Here is a 26,946-nt window from a genome sequence, read left to right on the forward strand (position 1 = left end):
AGAAAATGAACATTGTTATTAAGAGCATGAAAGATATCTGTGTGGTGGCAGTCATTACAGATTTATTGTAGTGTCTCGAAACTGACAAACCAGCTTACAGCTGTGAAGCAATTCTCTTTAGTGGTACAAAAAAATGTGAAAACTATTTAAATGTACTGACTGGACAAAGCTAATAATACTGCTTCTATACTGAAAGTTTCAAACAGATTTTGCAGTATAGTTGTCTGATTATCTGTCAAAAATACTTAAGTGAAGGATATTTTAACTTGGCTCATAGCTGGTAGTTCTTCTCCCAGAGAACATAAAAGGTCCTCAATTAAAAATAACTTAAAGCTCCACAAACAAAGACTAGCGCATCTCTGATGAGTATAGGTGCCAAGTGCCAACTCACAGCATGGCAGTGTTTTGCTTAGCTGTCCTCCAACATTATTCTGCCAGAGTGGGAAAACATATTGGGAATTAAACCTTAGAAACCTTAGCTTATCAAGCAACTAATTTTTTTTTTTTTTTTTTTTTTTTTTTTTTTTAATTTATTTTTTGGTAGGAGGTCTGTTTGGTTGTTTGGTTTTTTTTTTTAACTAAGATGAAACACAGTTTTTAACTTTCTGTGACACTGCAAAAAACTTTTTGTCTTAGCAGATATTAAGTTTGAGAATAAACTCTTTACTAGTTGATTTGAACATGAAAACTGTCCCAACTTCAAAATACTAACTTGTTGCATACAATGGTACTACTTCTGTATATTGTCATAATTTTTAAGTGCTATGTAACCTTTTATGTGTGGTTTCTCAAAACATGAATAATATTAATTTTCTGTGTCATTTGAAGTTGTTTCTGGTTTATTTCTTTGTAGCCCTTTCCTTTATCTACATCTAGGGGTTTTATACTTCCAAGTATTTTGCTTCTATGCATAATTTTAATAAAAGATTTTGATTGTTAAACTGGATATCAGGAAGAAAATAAATCAATGACTTTAAGTCAGAGAAGATGGTGGGAAAAAGGAGAGTAAAAGGGAAGCCAAAGAATATTCATTTTCAAGTCAGCTTCTCCGTGACTCATGCTTCAACAGTCTGGCTTAATTCCTTTGTTAGGGTCAGTTCAGGACTAGAGGAAAAAAAAGTTTTAGAAGAATAAAAAATATGGAAACCTGCTTGACTGCTCTTGGAGCATAGAGCTTGAGAATTCACTGTCCAGCAGTGTCCTGCCTACTGAGTACATGCTGAAACTTGCACACTCAGTATTGTCCTCTAAGTTTTGTGGCTTTCTAACCTTTCAGAAGTGCAGCCAGTTCACAAACTGATTTTGTCAGTCATGTGCGAAGAACATAACCAAACTCCATTTCAAAAATGTCTTGTAATTGATGGGACTTGAACATAGAAACAATTGGTCTTCAAGAAAACAGATGGGCTTCAAAGATTTCCTTCTCCTGAAAGATGCAACCTATCACTTTTCCTCTCCTTCTGTGCTCTGATTTAGACTTTCTAAAAATACTGCATTGCAAACTCTCCAATTAACATTCCTCCAATCCTCTGCAACTTTATTTCACCCTTAACTTTTTTTATTAATGCTTCTTCCCTCTCCCACCTCTTGTTGTTACTAATGGTAACAACCATTTAGTCTGACCCCATAGCAAATAGCAGGTTTGATTCTGTTTGGTGTGTTCTGCCATGTTTTTAAAATACAGTCAAAGAAAAGGCTTTGAGTGAAGGTAGATATTTGCAAAAGTGCTTCTTGAGACTCAAAAGTTGTGTGGGAATGAAAGTAATATAATGAAAGTTTCAAAGCAGTACACTTCTGGAAGAAGATAGAGATTAGTGTAAAAAAAAAATGAAACACAAAAGTCCAAATTTGGAGATAAACACAGGAAAAATAACAATATAATTATAAAGATGTACTAAAGATGTACTAATTTCCATCTCACTTTTATGTCAATGCTGTTGAACTGCTTACTTCAACATGAAATAAAATATGTTGTTCTGTCAAATAGTAGAATATTCTATCAAAGATATTAAACTGCTGTTTGGTCTTTATTTAGTTCATAGTAACCTTTTCAGAATTTTCTTTGTTTACTCATAATTACTGTCATCAAAGTATTACAGAAGCTCTTAGAGATTTTCTCCTTGTTTTATTTTATTTTTGTTTAATTTATTTACTTCCTTAGACTTTTTGGTGGTTTTATTTTTGTTATTTTGTTTTCTTGGTTGTTTTTGATTTTAGTTTTCCAGTCAAAGCAAACATCCTTTAATTTTGTTTGAAATACATATAGTGTAAGTTAAGGGTTTTGAGAGCAGAGTACTGGCTATTTACCCATGGTCTTCACTGGGGGGAAATTAGTTAATGCTCTTGGTAAAATGATCAGTTTGTGACCTCTTTTTAAGACCTCTGCTGACATTCTTCTTTTCTGGGGGGGAAAAAAAAGTTATAAAATTAGCCAAAAGTATGCTTGAATATGAAGAAAAGATCACTATTAAGATGTGTAGCTGAAAAAAAAAAAGTCTTAATTATTTGCAGAAAGGCCTCCTGTATTTCAAGTGTAGGAATTCCATTTCTTATAACGAGCTTGAAAGATGAACTAACACCAAAGATAAGAGGTTGAACAAGACCAATTGCTGGGTCCTGCACTTAGGCCACAACAACCCCGAGCCAAGCTACAGGCTGAGGACAGAGTGGCTGGAAAGAGGCTCAGCAATAAAGGCCTGGGAGCGCTTGTCAATAGCTGGCAGAACATTAGTGAGCTGTGCCCAGGTGGCACAGAGGGCCAGTGGCACCCTGGCCTGGGTCAGAAATGTGGCCATGTCACAGAGCAGTGACTGTCCTCCTGTGCTGGGCACTGGTGAGGCCACACCTCGAGGTTGGGTTCAGTTTTGAACCCCTCAATTTAGGAAGGACATTGAAGTGCTTGAGTATGTCCAAAGAAGTGGAATGGAGTTAATGAAGGGTCTGAAGCACAAGTCCTGTGAGAAGTGCCTGAGGGAGCTGGGGTTACTTATTCTGGAGAAAAGGAGGTTCAGTGGTGACTTTATCACTCTCTACAACTCCAGGTTTTAGCCAGGTGAGAGTCAGTCTCTTCTGTACAGCAAGCAACAGGGGTGAGAGGAAATAGACTCAAGCTGCACCAGGGGAGGTTTAGGTTGGACATTAGGAGGAATTTCTCCACAGAAAGGGTGTCTAAACATTGAAATGGCTTCCCAGGGAGGTGGTTGAACCACTTAAGGAAAGACTGGACTTAGTGCCATGGTCTAGTTGGCATAGTAGTTTTCAGTCAGAGGTTGGACTTGATGGTGTCAGAGTTCTTTCCAACCTAATTGATTCTGTGATTCTGTGATCCTGTGATCCTGTTATGATACATGTAACAGTTCACGAAAGTATAGTAAATCATAGGAATTGCTGAATTTCTTGGGAAATACTTCATGGCAAGTATCTTCTTTCAGGTTCATTTGTTTAGACAGTGACAAACTCACTAGAGTGCATGATGGTGGTAGATTTACCGTTATTTACATGACTTTCACTTTGACACAAGCAGATGTGCCCACTGAGAGGCAGTCTTTATCCACACTCCAATCCAAATGCTGAGAAGACTGACATTTCCTAAACTTCATTCATGCGGGATTTTTATACTTATTCCATGTGGCTTTTATTTACAAGTACTTTACCTAAGAGGACAATGAAAGGCAACTTCATAATTTAGTCTCTAAAACATTTTGAATTGATGCTTTGTCTTAAGCAGTCATATCAATAGCTCAAATATGCTACAAATACTAGCAAACAAAGTAAGTAACAGGACTGAGACTGTGAAAGGAAAAAACTATGAACAGAATTTTTGGGTCACTTTTCTGCACAGATACTATTTTTTGTAACATTAGAGCTTTATATTTCTACTCAAGACTCAAAAATGCAGTAAAACATAGAAAAATAATACCTTTTTCAAGTATGTAAATTTATACTTCACAATGACAAATGTGGAGTGAAATGTAGAACTTATGGGTTTTTATTACATTCACATTGCTTCCAAATAAGATTGGGTTTTGTTGCTGTCTATTTGCAAATCAGAGAAGAAAAGGAAAATCTGTACTGATGGATCTGGTCTGTACAGGAAGGGCTTAGCCTGGCATATGCTGCACACCAGGTCTTTTAATCAATTTTCCTGATCCTGTATTTTCAGATAGTGACTGTTTTATGTTTACATCTAGTCAAAGGCAGAGATATACATGTTCAGAGAGATATGCAAAGTTATATCATATTTCATGAAGTAGTACTGCCGTAGCTGCACATTGCTCACGGCACATTTTGTAGGGCAAGATAATAAGTTTTTTACACCAGCAACACAGCTGGACAAACTAGGTAAGACTTCTAATTTGCCAGCATTTTTAATGATGAGGAGCTGAAGAAGCAGATAGCATCCCTCAACATCTTAATTTCTTTACCCATTAGGTGCTTTACACAAATTTGCTACCTCACCAAATGGTCTGTTTTGTCCATTGCCAGTGACCCAAAGGAGCCATTGTGGAAAACTGCAATTGCTGGGAAATTTTAGGAGATCCCTATATATATATATATATATATATATATATATTTTTTACCCAATACTTCTTGCTGAACCTTGGTGCCTTGGTCCACTTTGCAGGTTTCGAGGAAAGTTGTTTTATTTACTCTGGGCTGTGTACTGGAGAAACAACAGAATTATTAGGAGGTTCCAAACAAACTTGTACTTGCAAAATTTTAAAACAACCCAGAGAAAATAAGTCACTTCACAAACTTTAATTTATCCAAACATAACAAGGCACTTAACAAAGCATTGGTTGGATTTTTTTAGTCTGGCTAAAGAAGAAGATAGGAAAAGAAAGAGAGAGAGAAAAAGAGAGAAAAAGGAGAGAGAAAAGTGTATAATCCCACCTGATGATCCAGTGTGGTGTCAGCTGCTTTAAAATGCAGGGCAGTGGAACATCCCAGTTTAGTCCATGTGTCAGTATTCTTTTACCTGCTCCTGTTCGCTGGGACTCTCCTCCAGACATGCACATGCACTTTAATGTTTCCAGCAGGGCCAGTGATCAACATGCACCATTTTGGACTGGAACAGAGACTGATTAAGGGCAGCAAGGGGCCAAAGCAAGTAGTGCCCATCCCAACAACAAGAAGCTCACTCTTGTCCTCCCCAAATTCCCACCTGGTTCTTTTGAACAGGTCCACTGGTCTCCTAAAAATTCCCATCCAGGTGGCCATGCAATGGGAAAAATGAAGCATATGAACCCAGGGACATTTTATTCATCAGGCCTTGGAAAGCAAGAGTACGCCTGTGAAGTCCTTTCTTGGCAGAGATAAGTAGACGCTGTGCTTCAAACTGGACTCAGGGCAGCTCTGTTTTGTTGCAGTTAAGAGTAGCTTTGTGTTCAAACTAATGTGAGGCTTGGCCTCTCAACAAGACTTAATTTCTCAAGTATTACACAGTGTTAGCCAGACTGTGCAGCTTTTGATCTGGAACTAGCTCATATTCGGCTGACTTAAAGCATAAGGCAGATGAAGTCACATCTTTGTAGAAGATACAATACAAATTAAAACTAACCTTACACACCATGGGCTATGGCCATGCATGGCAGAAATTCTCTCCTCAGTGTGCCAAAGGGCCTGTGGACATTCATTTGGGCTATTTGCAGACATGGCCTGGAAGTGGGTGGCATAATGAGGAAGTGCAGGGAGAGAGACTGTTGGAAGGTGCCTCCACAGATGACATTAACTGAGGAGCTAAGAAAATAGTTTTCTTTGAAATGACAAAATTCAGTTTTGCTATGGTGTCAAAAAGCAAGTACCATGTTATGCAAGTTTGGATCTCAGAAGGTATTTCAGTGATAGTATTTGACTGCATGAACATATAAAGAAGGAACAGAAAACCAAAACATGGTGATGAGGTCATTTCAGTTAATAAATGAATAAGCTGCTTTATGTACATTTGACCTTCTGGTGTTGATTAATTTAACATGTGTGAAGGGTCTGAGGAGAGCAGTTGCTATTCTTAGTAAAGTCAAGCATAAGAAATCATTTAACACACTTGGTCAAAAACATCACTGTTACTGTAGGGACAAAAAAAAAATGTTGAAACTAAGTATAGGAATGAACTCTATAAGGAGACAGGTTTGAGATGTGAGTGTAGATGACAAATATTCTCTAGATTTGACTGGAGTTGCAATAAAAGACAAGGATAATACTGTGTTCCTAGAAAAAGAGAGGTTGCAGAAAAAGTGCTTTTGTTCCTGCCTTGAAAGTAAATGTGGTTAATTGCATTAGAACTATCAGTTAAGCAGAGAGGGTGTTTGCTTTCTTACATGTGCTCCCAAATACAAAGCTGTTCTGCTCAGCCTGTTTTCATTGTATATGTAATCTAAGTATACACTTTGAAAAGCTGTTTTTCAGAACTTTGTGTTCTGTCAACTTCTTTCTGCCTGCAGAATTGCCACACATGTATGAGGATTGTTCATCACTTTGGGCCTGCTGAACTTTAACAGCTCTAAGTTTTACAGCAACTGACCTGCAGAGGAGCTGCAGTCATCTGAGCAAAGGAATGTAAACTGGGTTAGGCAGCTATCAGCTTACAAATAACTCTTTTTAAAGAACGTAGACCTGAAGTTCTTTGATTCTGTTTTATCAAGTAAAAAGTAGTCTTTGTGCAATGAGTGGCAGGAGTATATCCAGTATTTAAAATAATCCCAGAAAAAATTATTAAGCCATGGGTATTTTATGTTTCTCATGCTGAACGCTGTATGTGAGTTATGATTTGAGAGGAATTCTCCAGTGCACACACACCAGTATACATTCTTCGAAGGCACAGAAGATTTTCTATTCTTGTGGCATTTTTTGGCACCCAACAAGTGCCATAGAGTGGTCTGGATACCAGTTTAACTATAATTTTAAAAACAGTATAATCATTACATATGACAAGCTTTCCTCACTGTTGTAAAATGTATGGTAGAAGGCATCATTCTTGGACTGAGAATAGTGTCTTAATTACCTTAGTGTCTTAATCACCTGTTAAATATTTAATTGTCTAAAAGCAATTTCTGTGCAAGAGGGTTAGTTGGAACATAATTTGAAATGTTTTCCGTTTCTTTTTCTGGTTTCAGTTTTACACAATAAAACAGAAAGTGATTCAGAAATTGATAGGAATAGGCACATCCGCTGGGTCAATGTGTAGCTCTGAGGCTGGTGTAATTGGAAAAAAATGGGGCTTTTTTATCATGGGATGTTTTATTCGACACCTGATCTACTGACACATGATAGGATACAAGTTTATCAGAGGAAAGAAAGAGCTCTAGCACAGCAAGTAGTGGAGCTCACTGGCAGAGCTTTAAACTAGCCTGGAAAGGGAAAATACCAAGCTTAAGGGTAATGAGCAATGGGATCCCTCAATCTGCTCTAGTAGGTGTTGACTGCTATATACCACACCTGAAATATTTCTACACTAAAGCACAGAGCATGAGGAACACTTAAGTGGAGCTCAAGTTTTTCACTGTATCCCAGAGATTTGACATCACTGGCATAAGTGAAACCTGTTGGAATGAGTCCTGTGGCTGGAGTGCCCTGTTGGATGGTTCCAGGCTCTGCAGGAGGGATAGGCAGGGCAGAAGAGGCTGGGGGGTGGTACTGCAGAGGGGTTAGAATGTATGGGACTCACAGCTGGCAGTGCAGTTGAGAGCCTCTGGTTAGAACCAAGGGGCAAACAAATAAAGTGAGAGTCTACTAACGATCTCCTGGCCAGGATGATGCAACCCTGGATGTATGGACAGACTAGGAAATAAGATGCTGAAAAGCAGTGCAATGGAAAGTGACCTGGTGGTCCTGGTGAATGACAAGTTGACAATAAGTCAGCAGAGCTGAAATACTGGAAATACCCTTCCCAAGACTGCACCTGACCAGTGCATCCACGTGGCTTGAAGGACAAAGGGACAAGATGATGTCAGATCCAGAGCTTGCAGAGCAGTTCCAGTGGCAGATGAAGACCCTCATCCAAGGGTCAGCACTCTCCTCAGCAAGGGACAGCAGGGTGGGCACAGCAGGCAAAGCAGTGACTGGACCCATTCAGTGCTTTCTCTCCCCTGCTGGGCATTGCTGACAAGCCACTGGCAACCCAGACCAGAGAGGGACTACTATCTGCAAGCCCACTTACTTAAAAAAAGAAGATAGTGTGATAACGTGTTCTGTATTCTTGTTATATATATGAGAAACTGTTATAAAAAACATTATATTCTGTAGTTTTCATTAAATGTTCTAGTCCCTAAATATCAAAATAATGTACCAGACCCTTATTTTTCAGACCAATTTCATAGGCATGTACTCTTATTCCAGAATAAACGCTAGAGTATTTTAAATAACATACTGTGTGAAAACAATTGGAATAACAATAATTTTAGGAATAACTGATTTTCCCTGCAGTTCATTTTCACATGTTGGCAGAACCACAAAGCAGAAGTTCTAGCTAGATAAGGAAGTTTCTGTGTTTGTGTTTGTTCAGGGATACAGACTGAACTTTTTCAAAGTCTTTGGCAGGAGGATTCACCTTCTGAATTCTATAAATACTTGAACCATTTCTGGAATTTATTTTTACAATAATGTGTGTGTACTGAAAGCTGTACTTAATACCTAATCTATGCTATTGCTTTGGGGTAGATACAGTTCTAGAATCCTTATCTTTTTGGTATATTTAATGCATTTGTCTTTGTTTGTCTGTTTTTATCTAAGTCAATACTCAGAGCACTAGTCACCTAGTTCCTTCTCCCTTTTATTTAGAGATGAGGTGAGTCTGTAGAGAACAGATAAACAATGTCTACTAAGATATTATTTAATGCTATTTAATCTACATTAGCTGGCATGGTCCCAGTAATTTTATTAAACACATCTGAAAACCCCTGTCTTCAAGTGGCATCACCTTAAATCTTTACTACTTGTTAAAGCCCTGTAATTACTAAGTGGCATTGATTGTTATGAGTTAAAAATTCAATCCTTCTACCAGCACAACAAAATCTAAAAAGTTTCTTTTTCTGTTTCTGTTAGGTAGGGAATCCTTCTGGTGCTCTGCAATTATGAAGCTTTTTGCACAGAGAAAACATCAGAGAAAGTTTCCTTAATAATAATAATAATAATAATAATAATAATAATAATAATATACTGATAATTGATTTCACAGAATCACAGAATCAGTTGGGTTGGAAAAGAATCCTGAGATCATCAAGTCCAAGCTTTGACCAAACACCACTGTATCAGCTAGACCATGGCAATAAGTGCCACATTCACTCTTTTCTCTAACACTTCCAGAGATGGTGAGTCAGCCATCTGCCTGGACAGTGCATTCCAACATCTGATCACTATTTCTGTGGAAAAGTCCCTCCTACTGTCCAATCTGAACCTTTTCTGCTGGAATTTGAGACTGTGTCCTCTCATATTGTCACTATTTGTCTGGGAGAACATTTCTTTGATATCATAGGGTAAAAATAATAGTAGAACTAGGTAACTTACATATTAGCCCATGTTGAAGAATTCTTTCTTTGTAAGTAAATTTTAAGTAAATGTATTAATGTTTTAAAGGCTTCTGGCAAACCCCAAGTTGCTTCAATTTAAACATTCTTTCCTCTCATACCAGACTTAATGTTAGAATAGCTCTTCCAACCAATAGATGAATACAGATCCCATAATCTTGTAAAGATCTCTCTAAATATGTAAACCTCTGGGGTTTTTTTGGTTTGGTTTGGTTTATTTTGAGACTGTAGACAGCATGCACTCTACCAACAGAAGTAATGCTGAGAATAATAATCCTTTACTATCAGTAGCCTTCTGTTAGGGGTTGCATTTATAGTATACCTGCTTTTTGATCTGTGTATGCAGTCACTGATTCTTTAAATATGTCTCAGATTACCTCAAATTAGGAATTTTTTGCTTAACCTATTATATTTTAACTGAAAAAGAAAAGGAAAAGCCTCTCAAGATGATTTCAGAGCTGTATAGAAGGGGTAATATTTAGGCAGAGGTTTGCTACTGAAGCATTATGAAACCAGAAGACACGCTGTCTGGAATTACATTTTGATTATTTCTTTTTTAAGAAGCTAAATAAATAGTTACAGAATCATAGAACAATTTGAGTTAGAAGGAGCTTAAGGTTTATTTATTTTCAACCCCACTGCTGTGAGCAGAGACATCCTCTACTAGAGCAGATTGCATCCCTTTCCTCCAGCATGTGACTACACAGCTTATCCTTCACAACTGACTAGCCTTGTGGAGGAACCTGAGATTCCTTTTCTGTCCTGTCTAAAACATTATTCATGGCTGCATGCTGATTGCATCCTGACCCCAGTTTATGGTGAGTTGGCCCTATGCTGTGCTGTGACTCCTACAGGGGGAAATATGCAGGCAACCAAGTGGAGTGTTGCACATTACTGCAGCCAGCATCTGGGTTCTGTGGAGTAATTTTTTATTTCTCATCTTCAAGTTATTTTTTGACTACAAAAAACTAGAAGAGTTCTGATTGGAAGGGACCTACAATAATCGTCAAGTCCCATGGCCTGATCTCTTCAAGGATGAGTTCAAGCGGTTTTTTAAGGGTGTTGTCCAAATGATTCTTAAACACTGACAGGTTTGGGGCATTGACCACAGGACATGGAGTGCTGACCATTCTGAACTATTTAGATGAAGGATCAGAGGTTTTCGGATGTGTTTCCTTTGCAGTAATTTTACTTGGCCAACATCACATTTCATTGGACCTGGACAGAGTCCTAAATTCACTTTAGAGTTCGTAAATGGTCATCAAATTTGTGTGTACTTGTTGCCAGAATGTTATACCCGAACTTTAAGAAAAACTCTGTCCAGAAATGTAGGAAGTGAGAAGCCATGTTATTGAAAGCTTTTCCTGGTAAATCCCGTAAGTGAATATAGATCCAAACCTGAGAAACCTCTAGAGTAAATTAGTATGTCCTGGCAGATCTGCTCAGGGTCTTATTTGAGCTTTTAGATAGAAAACAGTATGACACAGATCTTACTGTAGAAAATCAAAGTCCATCAGAGGAGCTTGTATTGGACCTGCCAAACCAGCACATTCAGAGCAGAGCCCTGAGCTCTGTGTGAGTACTTGAACCTGGAAAAGACTGTGGATGAATTTTTGATAGTCTTACAAAGATTTTTTACAAAGAAGCTTCTCTTTGTACCATTACAACAAAACTGTTGTGCTATTGCAAATCTTGCAGCAGGGCAGGAAGTCTGGCTCTTGTTCTGTAATGATTAACAAAAGCAACATGTATCTTTGTTGCAGATCTAAAGGAAGGTGACAACAAAAACTCTTTACAGAGTACTATGCCAGATACATTTTTTCTGAATCTGCATGTAAAACTAAATGGGTTAGATGTTAGACTAAGATGTTAGACTGTGTTAGTCCTTATTTTTTCTGAACATATTCTTTGTAAGGCACAGTATGATTGAGGCAGAAGACAAACTGTGTTAGACTACCTCATGCAATTGGGTGCTTGTGTCATGTTTGTTTTGAGGAGGGTGTGAGCTACCCCAGTCTTTCCCCAACAGCTAACTTCAACTGCATAGCCAACTGTGTGCTGCTGTGCTCTGCATCATGGTGCCTCACACCCTCCTACCTCTATCCTACAACATCAGATTGCTACCTCCTTGCTCAGAGAAGCAAAAAAATGTCATTGAGCCTAAAAATGGGAATCAAAGAGGGCAGGGATTGAACTCAGCATGAAACCAACTACCTTCCTGCCCACCTAGGGGAGAGGAATGAGTAACATATGGTTACTGATGTCTAAACACTACTGAAAATGGTTGCCCGTTCTGCTGCTGCTTAATAAAGTGTAAACATTTTTACAAAAGCATGATGGGTCACTGTTGTAAATATAATTTCAGCATTTCAAGGTATTTTTTTTCCGTTAGCTGTTTGTTTATTTTTTATCACTGTAAACTGACATTTTAAGACAAGCCAATCTAACCAAATAAATTGTAAACTTAGAAATATCTCTAAAATACAAAATGCACACAAATTATTGAGTAACACGATAGTGCTGCTGTTCATAAGGTACTTATTTTTTAATATGTATGTTCACTGACTTAACTGAAGACAAAAATAAAGCTTAACCCGCATATATGGGGGGTTTTGTGGTGTCAGTTACAAACCACTCATCTCAAATAAACCACCTAATGACAAGTGAAGTAATTAAGCGTTCACATAAATTCACAAAGGAACCTCACCTGCCTATTTTTGTGATACTAATACAGAATAAATAAGAAATAAAAAGCTAGTTATTGAACTTCTCACCCAGTAAGATACTTTAGAATCTGCTAACTTATATAACCTTTTCCCCTGTGCTCTGATACATGCTGTATTTTGTATTGTTACATTTTGCAGAAAGACTGACTAAGAATATTTGCTGGTGGCCATGAATCTCTCTAGGGTTTTTGTGCATCCTTGGTTGGTATTTTTGTCCTGGCATTTAATATCAGAACACAAAACACCAGAACACTTGGCTCACATCTGTGCTGTCCCGTCCCACAGAGTAGCAACAAGAAGTGTGATTCATATGCACTATTATTAAGCAGTGTCTCTGTATTGAGGGGGGAACCCCTTTTTTACCCATATAAAGTAAATTCAAAGCATAAGAGAGCAGTTCAGTGAGGACATGAGAGTTGGAATGTGTTTATTTTCCTACATTATTGTTCACTGCAATTAAGTCCAACAAAAAGAACAGCACTTTAAATTATGGTGTTGATACTGTTCCTCTGTTGAGATGGGGTTGGTATAATCATAGATAACATGTGGTTGGGCTCTTTGTTTTCTCTTCTTTTTTTTTAATATAGCTGCATGTAAACCATCTCTGTAAGGCAGAGAGTCTCCATGCAGACAATTTAATAAAGTTGATTGCGGCAGTGCCTGTCCTGCAAAGCTCGGCCAGCCCTGGCACCACTGCAATGCTGTGTGGGACTGCCTGGTCAGAAACACGAGCGAGACGATGGCAGAATGGAAGAAAGAGGGGACTCTCAAGAGGTTAAACAGCAGTGAGTTTATTTGAGCTCCTGCACAGGCTCCTCACCTCGGGGTGTCTGCCTCAGGAGAGACAAGACTTACCCCAGGGCGGCAACCTTTAAAGAGGGGTGGAACACAGGGGAGGGTTCAGACATGTATCAATAGGCTAGAACAGGGGTGTGGCTCATAACATAATAGACAAATACAGCAACCATATAGTAAAAGGTGGGAGGGGGCAGCCTGGATCCTGTCCAATCACTCAACGCCTCTCCTAGAATCTTCCAGACGCAGGGAGAGGCCCCCAAGTGATGGACAGGACCGGGGGTTATATAACATATGATGGTCAGGTAACTGAAACAGGGTAAAACTAAGTAGGGAAAAACAAGGAGGGTACATGGAACAAACCAACTTAGAATGCAACATTAACTTATGAAAAAAACATCAAACTGATAATACCAAAAATGCACCCCCAGAGTTGATAGAAGACAAAAAATTGTTTAATGTGAAAAGAAATCAGATGACCACTGTTAGGATCCACTTCAGTAAGACACATAGGAACACATTTCTGTCTAGAAGAAGAGGAGGTCAAAACTTTGTGAGCTCATACTGTGAAATAGCATTTTACACAAATTGCAAAAATGTGGCAGAAGTATACTGACATGTTCCTCACAGGCACACTCCAAAGTGTTTTAAAAGAGTTGACCACTTGCTCTGCGGGTGTTTTCAGATGGGAAGGATCTTTTTCTCAGCTGCAGGAGGCAGAGTGCTTCCTGCTGAAATGGGAAAGTAAAATTGTGAGCAGATTGTCAGACCTTAAACCTATGCCCTCTTCCAGGGCTAAATGCTTGTTGTTCAGCTGCTTGATGCTTTTATATTTGCTAGGGTTGGCTTCTCCACAGCTCCTCCCCTAAAGCATTGAAAGATTTGTTCTTTTTTCTTGACCCATCACAACATGCTGCCTCTTCATCACTTCTTGCAATTGGGAAATATTATTTCTCTCAGATTTATTTTCTGCTTGTGAAAACATTTTTCAATTCTTGAAATGATAAATTACGTTTTACTACTTTATTATTTTATTTTTATCTTTTATTTTACTTACTGCCTCAGGGTTTTAACATTTCCAGTATCCGTGCTGAACCTTTCTGGTTTGCAACTTGTTTACTTCCTGTTTAACAACTTATATGGCTAATATTGAGTCAGATAGACTTAGTTCTTTGTAAACTTTTTTTTTCAGTATTCACTGCATTGCCAGGCTGAAAAATTGGGACAGAAATGAAGATAGATTGGTTTGAGTTGACTGGAACATGATTAATAAGTTACCTATGGTTTTCAACAGACAAACCTTCTGGTCCTCCTCATTGGGTGTTGCTCATTCTTTTAATGGAAATATATTATGTGATATGATTTGCCACAAAATGCAAGGAAAAAAGCTTTGTTTATATATTTTCTTTGGTTTTCTTTTTTTTTTCTTTTTTTTTTTTTTTTTAAGGAATATTATTTCTTGAGTCACAGTGCTTCAAATTCATCAGCTTCATTGCACTTTTTTGAGTGGTTCTAAAGTGTTGTCATATAAACCACTTAAGATCAGTACTTTCCAAACAAGTTCAAACCAGTTTTCAGTCAACTTCACTGTCTGCATTTCCAGCCCATAATTCAACAGCTCATCTATGAATGACCTACCAGAGAAAGAGTCAAAGGCTTTACTAAAGTCCAGCTAGACAATATATGCTGGTCTCTCTTTATCCACCAGGCCAGTGACTTCATCACAGTTCATCAAGCTGGTCAAGCATGACTTTCCCTCACTGAAACCATACTGGCTATTCCTGGTGATTGTCTCATCCTTAATGTGCCGGTAAATTGTTTGCAGGATTAGCTGCTCCGTCATATTCCCAAGGGTGAAGGTGAGGCTGACCAACTGGTAGTTACCCAGATCCTCCTCCTTGCACTTCTTGACCTTCGCTTTCCTCCAGTCTTTGGACGCTTCCTAGTCACCTGATTGTTGAAAGGTTATCACAAGTGGTCTTGCAATGTCAACAAACAAGTCACTCAACACTCATGTGTGCATCCATCAGGTGCCATTGTCCTGTGTGCTGAATTATTCCCAGTCCTGAGCCGCTTCCACCAAGGGAAGCGGCTCAGGACTTCCTTGCTCCAACATTATCCCCTAGTTTCTGGGACACAGCATCCTTGAAGGCTGGTCTTAACTAGAAAATCTGGAGCAAAGAACATATTTAGTATTTCCACGTTTGTTGCAATGTAAAGATTAGATTTGTTTCCTTGTGGAATGTGTCACATTCTTATTTTAAAGTCTAACATATAATAGCATTTCAGCACTAACCGTGACAAACTGGAATTACTACTGCTCTTATTTATTTTTCATACATAATTCCTATTTCAGCTTTTAGACAACTTACTTCTCTTTTGATTTTTTTCTTTAACCTGATTGGTATGGAATTTCTTCCATCTACTGGTCTTTCCTTTTTCTCTTTTGTACAATATTAAAAAGGCAACTTAGACCATTGTTTTCTCTGTAAATTTTTGTTATGAGGCCAGGTTAAAGTCTGCTAATTCTGAACTTAGAGTTTAATAAATTCAGCAATCACTAGAAAGCTCATTGATTTACTCACATCATCTATAGTTGGTGTCAGTGAATAAACTTTGTGTATTTGGTTTGGTTGACAATGGCATTGTCTTCTTGTGTAGAATTTTTGTTAAGGTTGGTTGGTTCCTTGGTTGGTTGGTTGGTTAGTGAGTGGGGTTTTTTTAATATAAATGAATTGAGAATAATGTCACATTTCTGGTAAAAATTTGCAGTGAGGAAGGAAAAGTAAATATATTAGCTGTGACTCCAAACAGAAAAAAGTTCAATCTTCACATCGTCAGAGAAGATAGCGATGTTAAAGGTCACCACTGATATAAAGTAAAGACTATGTAGTTAGTAGCATGGAGTGAAGGTTATGGCTACCAAGAGAGTAGGAATATTCAAAGGATAGATGCAGGATAGAAACAGAAAATCTCTCAATCCTGACTTTGATAAGACTTATCGTAGTCAGGTTTCACAGCAAATGCTTTTTAAACATCCTTCACTTCTGAGTGCCAGTGTGTGACTAGAAAATAATATATTAAGGGTAATATATAGTAAAAAAAAATAATATTGCTACCTGGAGTCCCATTAATATAATATCAGAAGCATCTAAGAGTTTTAAAAAAAATCTGTTGAAAGTCAATAGTGAATAATGAAGGAGAGAATAGAACTCACATGTGCTTATACTTAGATCATGTCAAACTAGTCTGATAATTTTCTTTGATGAGATAAATACAGTAAAGTACATAATGCATCACATAATTCGTAAAATAATAATGGCGGGAGGTTAGTCCAGGAACTCAGATCTGAGAAGATACAGACTAAGGGAAAAAGATTACTATGAGAAAGTGAAAGAGAAGTACTGTACAGGTCCTAAAGCCCTGGGTTTTGGGACAAAAAATAACATGCCCAGGGAAAATGCAACCAGAAGGGGCATGGACCTGTCATAAGAGAGGTCCATAAGAGAGGTCCTCTCTTATGATAAGGCTTTGGGGTGACCTAATTGTGGCCATCCAGTACCTGAAGGGAGCTTACAAGAAAGATGAAGAGAAACAGTTTACAAGAGTATGTAGTGACAGAGCAAGAGGAAAGGAGTAAAACTGACAGTAAGTTTAGATTAGATATTAGGAAAATACTCTTACTGTGAGGGTGGTGAGGAACTGGCACAGATTGCCCAGAAAAGCTGTAGCTGCCCCCTTCCTGGAAGTGTTCAAGGCTAGGCTGGATGAAGTTTAAACCAACCTGGTGTAATGGACGGCGTCTCTACCCGTAGCAGGCATTTTGGAACTAGATGATATTTAAGGTCCCTTCCAAACAATTCTGTAAATCTATGACTGTGATCAAAAGTTTATGTATGGTATATAGGGAGATAAGAAAACTGCTGCATGAGTATCCTGTGAAACCTTTGCAGCTTTCCGCCATCCAATCCTGACTAAGTGTTTTTATGGAGGATAGAATCAATGTGTCACCAGTACAGAGAAGGACAATGAAATTAGTGCCTAACCTGCAAAGACTTTTTGCACAAGGACAAGTTTTCACATGTGTGAGCATACATTTCAGTATGTAGGGTTACTGTGAGAAACAAGGTAAATTGACCTAGGCAGATGCTGTATTCATGGAGCTAAACTGCTTTTGGTGCCTAGATCAGCTTCAGCATCTCTACAGAGTACTGTGTTGTGCAGTGACTCAATTAACCCTGAGAAATGGAGCCTAGGGGAGAGAACTTCTGCTTTCCGTAAATTCATCATAGTACAAACCCCAAAGAGGAGGAAATCCTGTGTAACCTGAGAGACTTACAACAGAAATAAAAACAGATATAAACTGACCATGAAAAAGTGAAAGCTGGAAACTACGAGCAGATTTCAGCTAGTAAAGGAGTAATGTTCAGATACAACCTATTACATGGAAACAGCAGTACAAAAATACTCTTCATACTGGAACATATAATTTTTTAAATCATCTTATGTTATTCATTTATAGTTTGGTGTTGATGACTTAGATGGAATATCCTGGTAATAATTTCCTTGAAGTAATTGTTAGATAATTCTCTTAAAGCTTTAAAAGGATTGCAGTGTCCTTTGTTTAAATGAGTAAATGGCTGTCAGATGGGGACCCTGTCAAAGAACTTTCTTGCTGTTTTACAGAAGTGTATTTATTTGGTTTTTAAACTTTTTTCTTGTTTCACTTTGTCAAGGGGAACCTTTTGAAAGATATGCTATCACCATAATTTTCATTGTGGTATAGAACCATTACAGTCAAATTAATAGAAGTATCAGCCTGCTATTTTAGTGATTTAAGGGATTATCAATTAATTCATTTTAGGTCAAGGCTGATCACTTTGACAAGTGTGAGAAAAAAGCATTATGTTATCATCGCAGCATAGAACTAAATGTCAGTACACAAAGATTGAGAAGGGCTATTTAAACCATAAGTTCTCTGTAAAAAGAGCTCTGGACAATTGGTATTATAATGAGCATATATTTTAAAGAACCAAGAGGGAACAACTTGTTCCAATAGATGACACATATTTTTGTTATTAAAGTACAAAGTTCCTTGTTACAAAAGGTTGCACCCTACAGTTAATAACTAAGTGAGGCCCAGAAGACATGAGGCAATTACTCTAAGGAACACGTAACTGGGAAGGCATATTTGTTGGTTTGCAGGGTTTTTTATGTTATAAACCAACTCTTATTTGTATCTTCTGACCAAGATGCAAGAAACAAGTCTATGAAAATTTTGTATTTTACTTTTTTCTTTTTTTCTTTTTTTTTTTTTTTTCCCTAAAGTACTCTAGGATCTGCTAATTACAGTGAATTCTTAGCAGAGGGATTACTCCTGCCATATTACACTCTTGTTCCTTTAAGAAAAGTCAGTTTCTATCAAAGATAGGCATTTTTAAGCGCATATTTGGACTCTTTACATTGTTTTCATTGGAAAACTGTTGATACAGTGATATACTCTTTTTTGCAAAACCTTATTTTTCATGAAGCAAAGGAGAGTGTTAGGAATTATAATTGCTTCGTTATAAATGCAAAATGCTTTCAAGCCAACATTCAGTCCAAAGGGGGTTAAAACTGTATTTCCAGGACTCCATCAGTCTCCTTTTGTGTTTGCATCTCCTATTTGTCTCTGTCTCTAGCCTAGCAGTCTGTCCTTGATGTATACACAAGGCTTCAGAGAACAAAAGATGGTAAAGCCTTTCCACCCAGATGCTTGTTGTCAGTAGAAGCATTTGCTCAAGTTTTAGAGGAATGACTACTGGTAGTGTTTGAGAGAGCTGCTGCTGTGGAGTTGTTTCCACAAACACTTCTTGTTTAATCGTCATGGATGGCAGCTATTGCAGACATATTTCAGTTGTGTTTAACCCATTCCAGATGATGGGATTTCTTTCATCAGTGTCAGAATTTGGCAAAGACCAGTCTATATTAAGCTATGTGTTAACCTCTTAGTAACTGAATGGTTATATGGCCATGATTAGATGCCAGTTCCCAGCAGAAGCTGATAAATACCACATAAAATACTTAAAGTGTGTTTTTTTCCTTTAGATATTGAAATGCATTTCATAATTGTTTTTAGTCCACTTGTTGCCCAGTTGCTCATTATCGTTCTTCCATTTCGTGGTGAGGTAACATTATCCTGTCTTTATAAGGGTACTTCTATAGAGACTGTGTAAGTGTTACCCAGTACTATATGAGTATTTTGTTGAAAATACGGTGTCCACATTTATCCCAAATCACTTAATTCACTTTCTTACCTATCCCATCTCCTGTTTTTATGTAGATAAAATCAGTCTCCACAGCCAGTTAATTTCTGTTACTAACAAGTCAATGGGCTGTTCGTCAAAAATGTATTTTTGTCAAGGAAAGAAAAGAATAACCACCCATCAGATGAATAGAACCTTTCTTTATGTGAACACTCTAAGTCTTTTACGAATTTTGCTTGTAGAGCCATTTCTTCTGTAAAGAAATTTACAGAAGGGGCTTAAGGTTTCTGAGTTGTGTTTTAACTTAAAATACTATGTTGAAGTTGTCTAGCTACATTCATTGCAGTCAGAGTTGGAATACCTTTATTCCTTAGAAAATGCATTGGCTACTTATCCAGCCAATATATAATGCCTTTGACATTCTGTATATCTGTGGAAAAACCCCAAACTGTAACTGCCTTGTGAATGCAAAATCCTGGTATGGTTATTAGACAAAGGAATAGTTGCTTCCTCCCTTTTGTCCAGTACTGCTATCTTAGGGGCTGAGGCATTATATTCCTACATGTCTGGCAGCCTGAACACAGTAAATGCCTCTTGAGTTAATTTGTTTACTCGATAAAATATCTGGATTTACTCAAATCAGAAGATAACATCTCTTTTAGTTTTATACAGGAAAATCTCCACGCCCAATTACAAAACCCGTGTCTAACGTTGCATGGGAACAATTTTGAACAATAAATATGAAGTCTCTCTGTAGTATCATCATATAAAGGTGCAATGTGTTAAAGCAGAGGCCACTGCTTGAACATTCTCACATCACTCAAGGAGTTACACATGCATCACTCGAGACTGTCACTGCTGGGACCAGGGTCCCTTTACAGAGGGCAGCTCCAGATGGCCCATGGTTGCCTTTCTGACTCCTTGCCTGTACATACCCTCCTACTCAGATGTGCTTACTCATTCTTCAAGCTTGACCCAAGCATTAAAAAGCCTAAGACTTAATATAAACATTACCTAGCAATAACACGAACATCAGTATAATATCAATATCCTTTCCCATTCCAGCCAAAAATATATCTAGGTGTAAGCCGTCAACTTAGGCTTCAGCAAATCCAACTGCTAAGCAAGGAAAGCAAGGCAAGCAACATACTAAATCTGAATAATACAACTCAATTTAAGTGAAATTAAAACTGCTACTAAAAACTTAGTTTATTACAGAATATTCTGGGTTGTAAGGGGCTCACAAGGATCATTGAGTCAAACTCTTAAGTGAATATAGAGATTGAACCCACAACCTTGGCATTATTAGCACTATGTTCTAACCAGCTGAGCTAATCTCAGGTCATGCTAAACAACTAACATCTGTCATCAAAGAGATATGAGATGGTCTGCAAAAAGTGTAAAGCTCTTTAGGGGTTGACAGTGTTTAAGCATAATTTCTTTTGGGTGAATATTAAATGTCAAAGATATCTTTCCTGAGTCTGAAATAGTAATTTAGCATATATTTTATTGCCAAACTGATTTTTTCCCTTATTGTTAATATTAAATTAATTTTGTTTAATTCCAATATACATGTATTCATCTTTTTTCCTGGCAGGTTTCGTTTCTGGCCTCTGCTTACATGAGCCAGCATATCTCAGAGGAAAGCTGCTTTGCCCTTGCATCTGTTACCCATTACCTTTACCTCTGTCAGTTCAGCTGGATGCTTATTCAGGTTGGTATCTTAGTCCTTGTTATCACTTCCCCAAAACACCTGTAAAAGTAACTGATAAACTGTATTTCTATTATATTTTTCTGCATATATATACATATCTGTGTATTTATGTATAGAGAGAGATATAGAGCACTGAAATTCAGTGCTACTAGAAGGCAAAAATTTTAGATGCCTTTTATTAAACCTAGAGTGACACAACTCCAAGGGTAGACACACAAACGCTATAAAGACTTTTCCACTCATTTCCATTGCAACTATGTAAGAATGTCCTCTTTTCACTTCTTCCTCAGAGCAAGCAAGAATTGTTCCAGAATAATGTCTTACAATTCTCAGAATTAATTTTCTTACTGGTAATAATTTTTCTGAACAGCTCTTATTTGGTCTTTTGAAGCAGTCTCTTAGAGGTGAAGTGTAAATGTAAGCTACACTGTAATTTGTTGAGTCAGTGGCAGTTTAGTCATTAAACTTGTGTAAGATGACAAACATACATTCACATATTTGCATTAAAATACAGAATATATGTATTCATAATTATTACCAGAATTTTTATAGTATCATAGAATCATTTAGGTTGGAGAAGCCCTCTAGGATCATCGAGTCCAACAGTTAACTCGGTACTGCCAAGTCCACAGTTAAACCATGTCCCCCCCATCCTTTTCTCCAGGCAGAGCACCCCCAGCTCCCTCAGCCATTCCTCATCAGACTAGTACTCCAGACTACTCACAGCTCTGTTGCTCATTTGATATAGCTAGAACAGTAAATGGTGGAAAAAACAATTGAGCTAATACGGAACACCATGAACAACCAAATTAGTTACAGAAAATTACCAGTTGTAAGTTAATCAAAATAACAAGCTGTGGGGTTATTTGAAAAAATACATTATTATGGCCTCATCTAGAAATGTATATTTAGCACCAGTATGTGAGTTAAGTGATTTATTTGTGTGATATTTTAAGAGGATTTGTCCCCAACACATTTATTAGAGCATACAGCTTCATATATGCAGCTCCATATCTTACCATACAAATCCTCCAATATGCAGGCTGTCAGACCAAACCAGGAATTACAGATTAGGCTGGATCTAAATGCAGCTTTCTCTCCCAGTAATATTTGTGTGACATGTGGCATTTTCCTGGGATATGTCAAGCTCATATTCGTTGAGAACCCTAGTGGCCTCTCCGACAGCTCAGCTGTGCTCATTAGCCTTAGTGAGCTACCTTTAAATGGCCTCAATACAGAAATTTGTTTGCTTGGCAAATGATGTTCTTGTAGGTTAACTACTCTAAATTGTTTTGTAAACTGTAAATTACATTCTTCACAGTTGCTCACTCATTTTATTCCAAAATCACTTCAGAGCTCTACACCATTTGCTAATTTGGACAAAGTAGCATTTTAATGTTTCTTTTTTTTCTGGGAAGTCTCAAGCTTTGGCAACTCAGTGTTTCATAGTATTTCAGCATCCCATTCTATATGTTTTACATTGCATTGAGTTGCAAAAATTACTTACAATGGCAAAAGAAATTGTATGACTGTTAGCAGTTGGTCATTTTTATGTCATTTGTATGACTGTTAGCAGTTGGTCATTTTACTGTTAGCAATTGGTCTGTAGTTGAAATCCAGAGTTATTTTTTTAAGCAGACTTTGGTCAAATCCTAAGAACTTGCATAATACTTTGCATTGGAGTCTCAAGCTTGTGTTAAACATGAGGACTCTTCATGGAAATCTGACAGGACAAAAGTGCTTAAGAGGGAATCCATCAGCCTGCTGAGTGATGAGCTACCAGGAGTAAAACTCAGAATGAAGATGGTTGTTCTTTTCGTAGGTGCAGGTCTTCAGCTGAGAATAATTCCTGAACTTGGAAAGACCCAAAGGAAAGAAATAATCTCACATATAGATAAACCTAGTCCTCACTTCGAGTTTGCTCCTCTTGGCTGGGAATAGGTCTTGAGCTTATATATCTCATTATGGAGTGAGTAAGCTATATCAGGGCACAGGAAGGAGTGCTGGGGACACCTGTGTGCTTGAACTGGTTCCCATGACACCTCTAGGAAAGCTTGTGGATCCAGGGGGAAACCAGACTGATTTGGGAAGTCTGAGTGCTACTACTATTTGAACTTTAAAGTGTGGGAAATTAATGATTGTATTTCTCAATGTAGTATACTTTATACACGACATGATTTGAAAAACAGAATTAATAACGTATTTATATTTAAATGGGACTGAAATACTTATATCTGGAAAAGAGCTAAAATACAGGAAGAGATTCTGTGTCCTCTGTGAAGGCTGCATAGCATAGTGCATATGTTTGATCATTGACTTATGTCATACAAATCTGCAAGTGACTGCTTTGGATCTTGGGATACAGAAATGGGTGGATGTGATCATCAAGTGCAAGCAGTATGTGAAACTGAAACATTCATAAAGTTTAGGCAATTTTAAGTGATCAAAACGTGGTAGAGCAACATTTCCAGGCAACAAAACTCTGTAAGAAAACACAGATTTAACAGTACAGTTGGACATATACAGATTCATTTCTGGGGTCTAGGTGAAGGATCTTCACTTTCTAGACTCTAGGATAACTTCCTTACTTTTTTTTTTTTTTTTTTTTTTTTTTTTTTTTTTTTTTTAAATAATCTTTCCATCTGCTGCATAGTGCTAGGTATAGTAATCATGCTTAGCATTTTGTCTTACATCAATGCTCTTTACAAAACAATTTGTCTATAGCTTCATGTTTTAATTTTTCTTCTCTTTTAAGCCTGTATTTATAAACATATTTAATGTCTATATTTCTGCTATAAATGTAGCTACTACTCATATATTGACTGAAATGTAAGAATGAAAAGGATCTCAGAAGTCACCTCATCCATTTTCAGCATCAGGACAAAGAATACATCGAATTATCCTTGCTTGTCTGTTTGTTCCTATCCTTTTTTTGTTGTATGGTCTTGTTTCTTTCTTTTTATAGGGAGAATTTGTAAGTCACAGACAGTTCATAGCATTACCCAATTTTTTAAAGGATGCTGCTTTCTTAACTGCAGAAGAAAAGGAGTAAGCAAGGTGAAAATGGCTCTCTATGGGCTTGAAATATTTGCCTTATAATAATGTCTGACATCTAGAGGTCTTCATCCTGACAAGTGTCCCTTTGTACAACTGAACAGCATAAACCTGTATTTTCAAATGCATTTATCTTAGGAGCACACACTAAGAGTGTCTTTCAACATGACAAGGAAAAAATTTCTTCTCTTAGTATTTTCTAATGTGTCACAAAAAGTACATTACAGAAGAAAATTAAATGCTTTCTATTCAGGTAAAAAAAAAAAAACAAACTGTAGTTTTCAATTGCCAGTTCTGACACAGAGTAAAATTATGGAAAAATATCAATTTTTGTGCTTTCTTGAGCTACTGCTAGAGTGGATTAAATCAGCAATGGAAGTGTCAATTCAAGCAAGCCAGAATGAAAGTCATGAACTTGGTATCACCCATACCTGAATCTTTCTCCTACATCGATTTTATGGCACTTTAAATTTTCTGTAAATTTCTATAAATTTGTGTGAGACTTGTAAAATGTTCACTGATTTTAAAGTTTGATGCTTTTTTATTTTAAGAATAATTTGTGGACTGCTTAACAGCTTCAGAAAAGGAATTATATTGAAGCATACAATTATTATAAAATGATCCCTCCAGCTATTTGTAAAAAGAAGAAAGAAGAAAATAGAAGTTTTCCTGCTGAATTGGAAAATATTTAAAGTGTTTTACACCTGTTGTTTTCTAGCTGTCTGTAGATTATCACATGTGGTGGGGCACTATAACGGGTTGCCCAGAGAATTTGTGGCTACTTCATCCTTGGAAATGTTTAAGAGCAGTTTGGAGATGAGACTTTGAGCAACTTAGTCATCCTCATTTAGGAATGGTATTTTCCAATTTAGTGCTCCCAGTGAATCCATGCACTGCTCTCTTGCTCCAAGCCTCCCTCTCCCTCTGCCCTGCCTGGGGTGGGGGAGAATTGGATGTTCAGAAGGCAAAGATCATGGGCTGAGATACGTGCAATGTGCTGGAAACAGCAATGAGATAAGGAAACTAACAGTACAGCAACAACACAGACAGAGGGTTCAAGAAAAAAGTGAAAGACACACACAGAAACACCACCACCCAATTGCTCCCTTGACCACACTACAGTGACCCAGAACAAAATCCTTCTCCCCAGAAGAGTTCCTTCCCCCATCCCCTAGCGATGATGGGAGGTGATGTAGGATAACCTCTGGGTCCCAGCCATGGTTACTGCAAAAATTAACCCTGTGTCTGTTCATGGGACACTGGTCCCATGGAAAATGTCCCCTGGTGGGACAAGATGGCCCCTTCCAACACAAAAAAAATCTGAAATTTTGTAATTATCACTAAAGATAAATGAATGAATAATTTAAAAAAAAACAAAAACAAAAACAAAACCAACCAAACAAAAACATGTTCCAAGTTTGGGAATGTAATTTCCATTAATTGCCTAATTTTAAAAGAAAAATCCTTCACTGAAGTTCACTTTGTCTCATTAGAGTGTTATGTGAGTAAACAATTATTTTGCATTCTGTATCAGAACAATCACAACATTTGCTCTTCCACCTGAGAAGCTGGAAAATGGACTGTACATTTTTTTCTTCTGTTGAACTGGTAATTGTTGCAGCATGGCAACAGGCTAAAATTTGCTCTTCTTTTTTTTTTTTTAATTGATTATATTTTGAAGCATCAAAAGATGTTGAAGATAAGAACTAGTAATTATCAAAATACAAATATGACTGTGCAGAAAATGTGGATAATCCAACCTCACTTACACCTTTACAGCAACTGTGGTGTTGAGTGTTATATTGTGATGAATGAGGTGAGATATCTAAATATGACTAACCAAACACAGAGCAAGGACATGAGCTATGATTTCATAGAAAGCAATTTCAGTTGGATGACTGAGAACAATGTTCACCAGGTTGTCAGAATCAGGAGAACCAACAGTCCCTGAGTGTAATGGTGTATATAGTTCATGGATTTTACTGTCTGGAAGTTATTGCAGTGAGGCACAGCCTAGCCAGGACTACAAGGGCATGTAATTGAAGTGTGTTTATTGACATAAAGTGACAAACAGAATTTTGAATGAGTGTTCAATCCCACATGAAAGCTAACAGAACAACCAAATCTTTCCACAAGCTGTGGATTTTTGTCCAAATACCATTTTCATCTGTTTAATATTTTTTCCTATGCATGCCCAGCAATGGAATTATTAGTTTTTCTGTACTCTTTCAACCTACACAGGATAGTTGGAACTATTTAGTGGTATTTACCTGTGATCTTTTAAGGAAAATAAACTTTGCCTTTGTTCATATAACACCAATCACCACATGAAAACCAAAGAAGGCATAATAATTATAATATAATTAATATAATTATATACTCTGGTCATAGCTATGAAATCTCATTCTCTGAAAAAGCATTTAAAACATTTGCTAACCTTTTTAAAACAAGCTGTTAGCATGCAATGTGCTTTATTACCATTGAGAGAAAATATTGCATATTCATGCTATATAAATCAGAGAATAAAATCTGAAATGATTGTTAGCTAATGATGCCTACATAAGGAATCCAGAAAAAACTAATTGAGTACTTGAATGTGAAAATTAGGTGTTCTTGAACAAAGGGGTAGACAAGCCCTTGGCTGAGGGAAATGTGCAGAATTTTCTTCAAGAAAATAATCACATTGCGTTGTCTTGTCACCGTATATGAATTTTTACTTAATAAATGGTTGAAAATGAGGCATGTAAATCAACATTATTTTATGAAACCCCTGTGTAGACCATGGAGGGAGATGATTATGCTTGGGTTAGGGTTAATGAGTGCCTGAAGGTGCCCGTCCTATCTTTGTTTACTGACAGAACATGCTTAAAGGCACAAGCTTGAATTAGATA

At 37.3% G+C, this 26,946-nt stretch overlaps 1 protein-coding gene across 1 annotated transcript in view; it reads left to right on the forward strand.

Moving 5' to 3' along the window:
- Positions 1 to 26,946, forward strand: part of ADGRV1 (adhesion G protein-coupled receptor V1) — a 266,979-nt gene that overhangs the window by 162,038 nt on the left and 77,995 nt on the right. The window contains exon 85 of the mRNA XM_083883524.1: positions 20,885 to 21,001. Within this exon, the coding sequence (XP_083739650.1) occupies positions 20,885 to 21,001 (117 nt within the window). The remainder of the gene's footprint in view (positions 1 to 20,884; positions 21,002 to 26,946) is intronic.

The sequence above is a fragment of the Zosterops lateralis genome, assembly GCF_965231275.1.
Source record: "Zosterops lateralis genome assembly, chromosome: Z".
NCBI classification, from domain to species: domain Eukaryota; kingdom Metazoa; phylum Chordata; class Aves; order Passeriformes; family Zosteropidae; genus Zosterops; species Zosterops lateralis.